The sequence below is a fragment of the Saccostrea echinata genome, unplaced genomic scaffold (genome assembly GCF_033153115.1).
Source record: "Saccostrea echinata isolate AGI-Se365-2 ecotype Australia unplaced genomic scaffold, CSIRO_AGI_Sech_v1 ptg000006l, whole genome shotgun sequence".
NCBI lineage: Eukaryota > Metazoa > Mollusca > Bivalvia > Ostreida > Ostreidae > Saccostrea > Saccostrea echinata.
In genome coordinates, this window is record NW_026889755.1 from 11,491,388 (window position 1) to 11,501,684 (window position 10,297).

A 10,297-nucleotide genomic window follows, 5' to 3' on the forward strand; every position below is an offset into this window, starting at 1 on the left:
ATATTTTGCTTACTATAAGGACTAGGATCATCAAATCTTGTCAGTTGATGCATCTAAGGACCTCATATCACGTTGACTCAAAAGTAGGTCATGGTGACCTACTTTTTAAATTTTGCGGCCATTCTTTTTCAAAATGATTTAGAGGCATATTTTGAACAATTTAAGGCCTATGATCATCAAACTTTGTCAGTTTATGTATCTTAGGTCCTCGAAGTATTTCAACTAAAAAGTAGGTCACCTTGACCTACTTTTTGAATTTTATGGCTTATCTTTTTCAAAACAATTAAGGTCATTAATTCGAATACCGAGAGGTTTAGAATCATTAAATCTTGTAAGATGATGCATCTGGGGGCCATAAAACATATTTATTAAAAAGTAGGTCACAGTGACCTACTTTTTGAACTTTGCAGGCATTCGATTTCAAAGCGTTTTAGAAGCATAATTTGGACATTTTTAGTTTTATGATCATTAAACTTTGTAAGTTGATGCATCTTGGGTCCTCAAAAAAGGTCAACTGAAAAGTAGGACATCGTGACCTACTTTTCAATTTATATGACTATAATTAAATATTTCAGGTACTAATTGGCTTAGAATCATCAAACTTTGTCAGTTGATGCATCTTGGGTCTTTGGAGTAGGTCGACTAAAAAGTAGGTCACAGTGACCTACTTTTGAAAATTTATGGCTTTAATTAAATATATAATTGGCTTTGAATCATCAAACTTTGTCAGTTGATGACTTTTGGGTCTTCGGAGTAGATCGACTAAAAAGTAGGTCACCGTGACCTACTTGCAAAAATTTATGGCTTTAATTAAATATTTCGGGTACTAATTGGCTTAGAATCATAAAACTTTGTCAGTTCATGTGTCTTGGGTCCTCGGAGTGCAACAACTGAAAAGTAGGTCATGGTGACCTACTTTTGAAAATTTATGGCTTTAATTAAATATTTTGGGTACTAATTGGCTTAGAATCATTAAACTTTGTCAGTTGATGCGTCTTGGGTCCTCGGAGTACAACAACTGAAAAGTAAGTCATGGTGACCTACTTTTAAAGATTTATGGCTTTAATTAAATATTTTGGGTACTTTTTGGCTTAGAATCATCAAACTTTGTCAGTTGATGCATCTTGGGTCCTTGGAGAACGACAACTGAAAAGTAGGTCACGGTGACCTACTTTTGAAATGTTATGGCTGTATTTAATATTTTCAGGAATTATTTGGCTTAGAATCGTCAAAATTTGTCAGTTGATGCATCTTTGGTATTCGGAGTAGATTGACTGAAAAGTAGGTCACTGTGACCTACTTTTGAAAATTTATGGCTTTAATTAAATATTTTGGGTACTTATTGGCTTAGAATCATCAAATTTTGTCAGTCGATGTATCTTTGGTCCTCGGAGTACAGCAACTGAAAAGTAGGTCACCGTGACCTACTTTTGAAAATTTATGGCTTTAATTAAATATTTCAGGTACTAATTGGCTTAAAATCATCAAACTTTGTCAATTGATGCATCTTGGGTCCTTGGAGTACAACAATTGAAAAGTAGGTCACTTTGACCTACTTATAAAATTTTATGGTTATAATTTTAAAAAATATTTTAGGCATTAATTGGCTTAGAATCATCAAACTTAGTTGATGGGTCCTCAAACAATGACAAGTGATAAGTGGGTCACCATAACCAACTCTCAGGTACTAATTGGCTTAGAATCATCTTGGGTTCTCAGAGTGTGAATTGGAATTTCAAGGGTTTATCTAAATATACAGGATACTTCGAGGGTTCAAATAGAAGTGATAGGTTGCACAGTTTATCAGAAGAGCGATTCAAGGCCCATGGGCCTCTTGTTAATTTTTAGACAGTCTCTATACAAGTGCTATATTAAAGTACTGTCTTCATATTTCTTTATTCTCCATTTACATGTAGTTCACAGTTTTGCACGGTTTAGCATCAAAAGTCACAGAAACATTCGGTCTACAGACAGGTCTAAAATCATGATTCTGACTATATCTGAAAATTCTGCTTTCTGTTATTCTTATATACTCTTCCTGCATTGCGGCGGTAACAGCTTCTTGTAGTGTATTTGGTCACGTTCGTTATACAACAAGACGGAATTCCTCGTCATAATCACAGTTGTTGAAGAAAGTTTTAAGACTGGTTTCATCTACGTAATCTCTGTTGGTTGGATGCACCCTCCTACATAACTCTACAATGGCTTGTCAAAAATCTCTTCAAGAATCTATATGGATCTTTTCCCGTAATTTTACCTCAGCAATATAACTTTTTTTAATGGCACGATGACCAAACCTGTCATCCATATTTTTTCAATTGGTCGTAATCCTCTAGAACGTCCTCTGGCAATCTGTAGGCAAGTGTTTCCGCGTCGTTTTGTATCTTCTCGCCATTGATTTAGCATGACAGTGTTCTCAATATATCGAATAAACTCGCTCCTTATATCTGCCCCTCGCCAAATTCATCCCCTGCCCGGCATTACTATTCTTTTTACTCTTGCCCACGAACCAAGGAAATCTGTCCAGGTCCTCTTCTGACTGTAGGGTTTAGGAACTTAAAGCTGGAAAGGGGTACTGATAAAGAATTACAGGCATTCTCTCCCTCCTACTTCCAAAAAGACGTCTGTTGGACAAAATTTAACATTTTTTTTTGTTAAATTAAGGACTGTATGTAGATTTTGTCGTTGTAGCTCTATCACTGAAAAACTTAATGATATAATTATTTTGCAATGTTAAATACAATTTTTCCTAAATCTGAAACATGATTGTGACCAATGAATGCAATATTTTTGGTTGAGAGTTGAGGATGAAACTGAAGAAGCAGCTGATAGAGATTAAGCCGAGGCAGGTGTTTGAGCAATTGTGGGGCAAGGAACTAAGGGAACAGCTGATGGAGATTGAGTTGAGACAGGTGTTTGAGATCGGGTTGAGACAGGTGTTTGAACAGTTGTAGCGGAGGGAAATATGAGAGTACTGGCTGCATTGGTCATTTGATGCCGAAACTGCATTAAACGATGACCTTGAACATTTTTGCCTTTGCACCAATGCCCCATAATGAGTCTGCAACATTGTGTACCAGTAACCTTTGTTTTCTGCTGAGAAGGTATTGTTGAAACTCGGCACACTGATTAAATTTAATGGCCAAAATTTTAAGCATGCTTTCTTGTGTAATTGAATGTCATTGGGAACTAGTATTGGCAAGTTCTGCAATTTATTTCGCTCATTTTTATCCGCCATAGCTTTGCGAATATGTTTTGCCAAATAGAGATCAGAGTGCTCGACAGCTTTAAGATACTGGTACAAATGTTCCGATCTCTGGAACGTAAGACCCTTGAAAGTAACTATTAAACTAAAAAAAAAATCAAATTTGTTTGTTAAAAATATTAAAGAAATCGTCAGATTCATTTAACCTTTTTATTTAGATAGAGATATAACTTTGTACTTTGAAAAGGTTTTGATCTATTGTCATGCACATAAATAGAGGTTTTCTTTTCCTCAGAGCAAGCTGAAAGTTTAGTTGTGTTGCTGTCGGATAGTTATGTCCTCATGTGGTTAAAAAAATTCCTATAGGTTTCAAAGTCACTAATGACATGAATGTACAAGAGATTAAATAATCGGTGGTTCCCCAGTACTTTAATTACAACGCAACGTGCATGTCTCAGAGATTGAATGTCATCTCAATGATTAAAGGTGATTTTTTTTATTCGTGCAGTAGAAGTTTTTAAGGTTTGTTATTTGGTCTTCTTTATGAATTTCGGACATATAGTCCGCCATATTACTCGTACGTCTAAAATTTCCTTCATCGTTTCGGTTTCATTGTAGACATAGCAATTTTTGTCATATTTGCTCTTCATAAGATGGTCCTTGTAATTCGTCATATTTTGATGTCAGTGTTGTGTAACTGTCCCCAGGCATTTTGCTGGTCAACAGGACATTTCCTGTTGTTCAGTGGCAGGTGTTCGCAATTACTCTCACCTTGACCTCATTTTCAAAGACAACTTTAGACTTATGCAAATACTGAAGCCAAGATAAGAAAATATAAGAAATATTTCAAGGTTATCAAATCCATACTCTAGAATTTATAAAAAAAAAAAAAAAAAAAAGTATATTTGTAATTTAATTGAAAGAAATACGTGAACTTTTTTGAAACCTACGATTTGAATGTATTTTAAATGAAAAAAGAATTTCTTTCTAGATTTCTTTTGAAATTAAAAAAAAAAAATAGTTAAAAATGAATTTAGAACAAAGAGCATCAGCTGTCTCCAAACATGTTTGGAATAAATTAACCTTATAATGGAAAAAAAATATGTTAAAATAAATAGTAATATTTTTTTTGTACATTTTGTCGCCATTTGAGTTTGTGAACTTTAAATTTCCATTGTCTGTCATTAAAGGCAAGTTCATCATCCAGCCATGTGTTTTTATTTGAATTCATTAAACCCCTACATCGCTAAAATCTGCAGTTTGGAGACATAGCATAGTCTCTATGAGCATTATCAATGTCAAAAACTGCAGAATTGTAGAAACTTGCTGGAACCATGTATCCACGGATCAAAACTTAGGAGCACTTGCTGCATTGGCTTTTCTTTTTTTCTTTCTTTTTGCCGAAACGGCATTAAAAGTTGACCTTGAATATTTCTGCGTTTGCCATTGCAACCACTGCTCAAGAATGGGTCTGCAATTTTCTGTAGGAGTAAGCTTTGGAACGTAAGTAAGCTTTGGAACGTAAGACCCCGTAAAGTTAAAGCAATTAAATTAAATAAAAATCAATATTAAATCTATTTGCTTAAAATAATAAATAAATCGTCTGTTTTTTAAACAAAGATTATGGTATTAGAAATGACCTAAAATAAAACAAGTAACTTCATTTATACAGAAACATAGTTACACATTCATGCATGTAATATCAGTCCGAATGTTATATATTCCGATGTATGGTGGCACTGTGTCCGATCCATCTAAACTTAAAAATTAATAAATTTTGCAAATAAACTCCGAAACGGGTGCCCCAGAGATTTTACTAATTCCTTTATGAATTCACTAGATACAAGATGATGTCTGTAAACTATATTCAGATTTCACTCGCATAATAAGTATCGTACATTAAATTAAATGTCTGCTTTCATTTTCTATGAACAGCCATGAAATGGAAAACACGTGAGTACGGTGGCGGTTCCGGTTGGCGGATCTTAGTTATTGGCAATTACTAATGAAACTGACAGCAAGCAATCGTTTATTTATTTCATAAAACGTAATCGCTGAATTATTCAATGAAATTTTGATTTAAATGATAAAAATGAAATAAGTTTTGATAACCGATTAAAACGAGAAATGTGCAAATTATTTTCGTCATTCACCGATCTTAGTATTAACGGAAACTTCTAGATCATCATAGCGTCGAGCCTGATAGCGAGGCGATTATAGCTGCATGAACATAAAAAAAAAAGCTTTTGTGTGAATGGTCATTGAAATAATGGTAAATCATTGATAACACTATAACTTGTGAATATATTTATAGATCGTAAGACTGTTCGTAGGTTTTCCTAATAAATTTATCGGTAAAATTTGTATATTCCTCACTGAGCGCATAGTGGCAACGATCCCAAAGTGTACTTAGTAATAAATTTGCTTATATGAAAGGAGAAAATTAATGAATAAGGTATTTATCAAATACAATTGAAGCTGTTTACAATTTTATACTTAATATATTTCTTTTTTTTCTGAAAAGTCTTTTGTATCAAATACTCGGCCTATTCATAGGGCGTTAAAAGCTAAAGTGTTTTTAGGACTGTTTCTTGAATAAAAGAAATAACATAAATGTAAGCAATAAATCTGTGTGGCGGCTGTTCCAGAATTGATAATGCAAATTAGCGGTAAAGTTTACACTAAATAGAGGGAAGGAACTTGTTTTTTACAATCAGAAACTGGGCTAGTTCACGTTCATCCTGGTGAAGTCATTTACTTTGGTAATACTGTTAGGGCGGAATGACTTCAGTCTGTTCATCCAGAACTTTCCTTTGCTTTTTCTCTGAGCGTCTATACATCTTGGATTATGGTCAATAACCACAACTGTGATGTCCTCCCATTTGTGACCTTCAAGGTTGAAATGATCTCCAACGGGTTCATTGTGTTTTTTGGTCCTAATGGCCGAACGGTGATTATTGACTCTCCTGCAGAGATCTCCCGTTTCCCCAACATACTGTTTGGAACAAACTTTGCAACAGATGAGATAGATGCAGTTGTCTGTTGGACAGGACAAATTCCCTAGTACTCTGTAGCTGCGGCCGGTAACGGGGCTGTTAAAGCTGTCTGTGTCAGAGCTGTGCTTACAGAGAAGACATCTTCTGTCAGAGCAAGTTTTTAAAGCCCCCGTTAGGTAATGGATTGTCCAATCTGGTTCTTAATTACTACCATGTCCTTTAGGTTCCTCGGGCGTCTGTATGCAGCCAATGGAGGTTCCTTAAAGACCTCTGTCATTCGTTTGTTTGCGTGGAGAATTGGCAGGTTCGTTTTAAGGATACCGCTGATGTTTTTAAGGACGGGATGGTATGTGGTTACCAGAAGGGACCCTGCTGCTATTGTCTTTCTCCTTGTAGTGCATCTCATCAATAGCAGTTTGTAAACTGCGGGCTTTGTATCCTCTTTTGCATAGGTGGAACTTGAGGAGACTGCTTTGGTCCTGATATAAGGCAGGGGATGAACAGATGCGCGGAATTCTGGTGGCTAGACCCTTAGGCACTCCCTTAAATGTGTTAGGGGGTGACAGCTAGTCGGCATAGGATACAGATGGGAATCGGTGGGTTTCATGTGGAGACTGAACTCGATTTCACCATCAATCAGGGTAGATGTATCTAGGAATATGTTTCACCGATGAGTTGTACTCGAGTCTGCCCATGAAAATATTGGCATTAGATGGGGCCATTTTCGGACACATAGCAGTGCCATTAACCTGCAGGTAATATCCTCCATTAAACACGAAGTTGTTATACTTGAGAACGTGCTCAAGGAGCTTGGCAAGGGACTCAATAGAAGGAATTTGTATGGATCTACTATCCCATACTTCTCTACAGGCCTCGATACCCTCATCGTGCGGAATATAGGTGTACAAAGATGTGACAGCAATAGTCACGAGAAGGGTATGATCTGGAAGGCCAGTAGAGGGCGTCTTGTTTATGTAGTCTGGTGTCCTTGAGATAGGATGGTAAATTCTCTACATGTGGATGGAGATGTAAATCAATGTATTCAGAAATTTTCTCCGTGGGGTGTCCAATTGCACTAACTAGAGGGCGACCTGGCATGCCTTTTTTATGTATCCTACGAAGCAGGTAAAATTGTCCTGGTCTACAGTCGATAGTATTGAATGTCTCGTAGACGTTGATACCAATCTCGTTTTTCTCAAACATTTCGTCAAGGGTTTTGGTGATGGCGGTGGAGAATTCTTAAGTAGGGTCAGAGTCCACTTTCTTATAGAAACCTTCGGCTGAGAGTTGTTTATGGGCTTCCGCCATGTACGTCTCTTTATCAAGTACTACCATTGTAGAGCCTTTGTCTGCTTTCTTCATAACAATGTCATCCCTATTCTTTAGTGATTGTAAGGCGGATTTTTCGTCCATACTTAAATTTTCGGGGGTCTCGTCTGGCATTGAAAGTAGTTTCTTAATGTCTGACTTAACGCAGACCTGCTTACCCTTCCGCTTTTGGCGTAATTCTTCCGCTTTTTTCCCCAAAATTACGCTGTTACGCCATGAAAACTAATTTTACGCTTTTAAACGCTTCTCCTAGAAATCGTCTTAAGGAAAGGCTAGCTTTGGAATAAAAGTAAAGGCGTTCCTAAATGAAAACGAAAAGGTAAATAATACTAATTAATAGAGTTTTCGGTTCTTCACGATATGATTATTTATGATACAATCAACATACGTAATATACATTGTAGTTATAATACGCCTTTTAAACAGGTGGCATTACAAAATTATAAAACTTTTGAATGATATGTGCAATAATTAAAGTCAGTTTAACTTTCAATTCGGTTTATTCTTACATTGTTAAGAACAACATAGATATAAATTAGTGTCACGAAACCAAAAACGACATAGCGCAACAATGTACAATTTGTATTAACATTGAAGTGTAACTCTGAATTATGTGATTTGCTAGAAATTAACCAAACGTTCAGTAAAGCATGCAAGCTTAAATAAGTTTGATATGACTGCATATAGATACCATTTTTACAACATATGGATTTTGTGTCAAAAATGATATGAAAAAGAAACATTAATGCTTACTTTGTTCAATGATGTATAATAAGGGCCCCGCTCTGCGGGCGCCCTATAGTGATCAGTCTGTCCGTCCGAGATCTCTTGTCCGGAGCATATCTTCTCTCTCCTTGGCCCAATCTAGCTAATACTTCACCCACAGAGTGTCTTTGGGTAAAGGGTTTGCAGTGACCTTGAACCATGTTTCTAGGTCTAAGGTGAAGGTCAGAACAGAATTACATGAAAATTCCTTGTTCGGAGAATATCTTCTCTCCTCTTGGTCCAGTGAGGCTCATACTTCACTCACAGAGTGCCAATGGTCAGTGAATATGCAGTAACCTTGAAAAAAGTTTCTAGGTCAAGGGTCAAGGTTAAAAATAGCCTCACTGCTTAAATTCTTGTCCGGAGCGTATTTTCTCTCTCCTTGGCCCAAACTGGCTAATACTTCATCCACAGAGTACCTTTGGGTAAAGGGTGTGCAGTGACCTTGAACCATGTTTCTAGGTCTAAGGTCAAGGTCACAGCAGAAGTATATGAAAAATCCTTGTCCGGAGCATACATACTCTCCTCTTGGTCCAATGTGGCTCATACTTTACTCACAGTGTGCCACTAGTAAGGGGGGTAGTCTGGGGGCACCTTAGAGGAACCGCTACTCCCCAGGGCCGTCTGGGGGCACCACTCATAGGGTAGTCTGAGGGCACTTTTAAGGCACCCACCACTCCTAGGACCGTCAAGGGTCACCACCCTTAGAGGCCGTCTGAGGTCAACTCTCCTAGGACCGTCTGCGGTCAACTCTCTTAGGACCGTCTGAGGTCACCCATCCCATGAGTTCATTCTTACACACCCATTTTCAACCTTGGTTTTTTTTCCATTTTAGGGAGTGGGGCATATGTACCCACAAGATAATGACTTGTAACTATTTTTTCAAACACTTGCACGGCTTTCTACTTGTAATTATTCCATTTTAGTTCTGCAACTAAGGGAATGTCAAGGGCACACCTATAAGGTACCCGAGAAATCATTACTATAAAAGTCAAAACTTTTTTCAATTTTTTTTCACAGTCTAGTCTTAGTAAACGAAGAGGGAGTGTTGTCATCTTGGATTAGTAAGTAATACACAACTTGTTTCCTGTTTCCACATTAATTTTTGCGATAAAAAAAACTTTCAATACCAGCATCAATAACAACAATAAAAAATTCTATATTTTATTAATAAAGTTTGAATTCTTCAATATCAATTGTAAATGTACATGATTTCACATTTAATATGATAAAATGATCTGTGGACGCATATGACCAAAACTTATCAGTACAAAATAAAAATAAAATCACTGTCAGTTCTCTTTAATTCCACTGTCAGTTCTCTTTACTTCCTTTTTTTCATATAATCTTGAACATAGTTCACAAGCATTGAACTTTGAAGTAGATCAACTCGCAGAGAGTCGATTAATTCGGACAGTGCCCCCAACTCCTCTTTTAAAGGATATTGAGAATCTTCATACACAGGGCTGCATGTCATCTGAGCATACCCCGATGACGTTGGGGTATTCATAAATGGAGCCTGAAGTGGAGTCCAGGTGTGATCAGGTGAAGGAAGGACATGTTCTTGTTTCACAGGGACATATCCTTGTGATCTTGACACGCTGGAGTATATTATGGTGACACTGGGCTATACCCTGGTGATGTGGGGCTTGGTGATGCGGGGCTTGGTGATACTGGGCTATACCCTGGTGACGCTGGGCTATATCCTGTTGCTGCTGAGGTATATCTAGGTGTCAACGATCCTAAGGTGAACGTACACCTGGTACTAGTTCTCTTTTCCAGGGCTTCATATTTTCCAGTGTTTTCCTGTCTGTAATGAAGAACAAAACATAAAGTGTCTAACCGAGCATACTAAGACCTAATCTGTTAAGAAAATATAGAAAAAAAAATGTTTAAGTCTTTAATGATTAACAGAGGTCTACATTTAAATTCTAAGACTTTAAACTATAGAGTTATTCTGTTTTCAAGATAATTATTCAATCTTTATATTTTTTTTTGTTTA

The 10,297-nt window shown here is 36.8% G+C and overlaps 1 protein-coding gene across 1 annotated transcript; it reads right to left on the reverse strand.

The window, feature by feature from the left end:
- Positions 1-6,833: 6,833 nt before the first annotated feature.
- Positions 6,834-7,614, reverse strand: LOC133180383 (uncharacterized). The gene is made up of 2 exons (XM_061314923.1): positions 7,534-7,614; positions 6,834-7,211 (listed from the first exon to the last, which is right to left on the reverse strand). The coding sequence occupies exons 1-2, from the start codon at positions 7,612-7,614 to the stop codon at positions 6,834-6,836; spliced, it is 459 nt and encodes a 152-aa protein (XP_061170907.1).
- Between the last annotated feature and the right edge of the window lie 2,683 nt (positions 7,615-10,297).

What these genes read in the sequence shown, in the direction of transcription:
- LOC133180383 (XM_061314923.1), bottom strand. Translation starts at nt 7,614, where the DNA reads ATGGACGAAAAATCCGCCTTACAATCACTAAAGAATAGGGATGACATT. An exon ending in CAGACAAAGGCTCTACAATG is followed by an intron (nt 7,212 to 7,533) that starts GTAGTACTTGAT and finishes ATCCACATGTAG; the next exon opens with AGAATTTACCATCCTATCTC.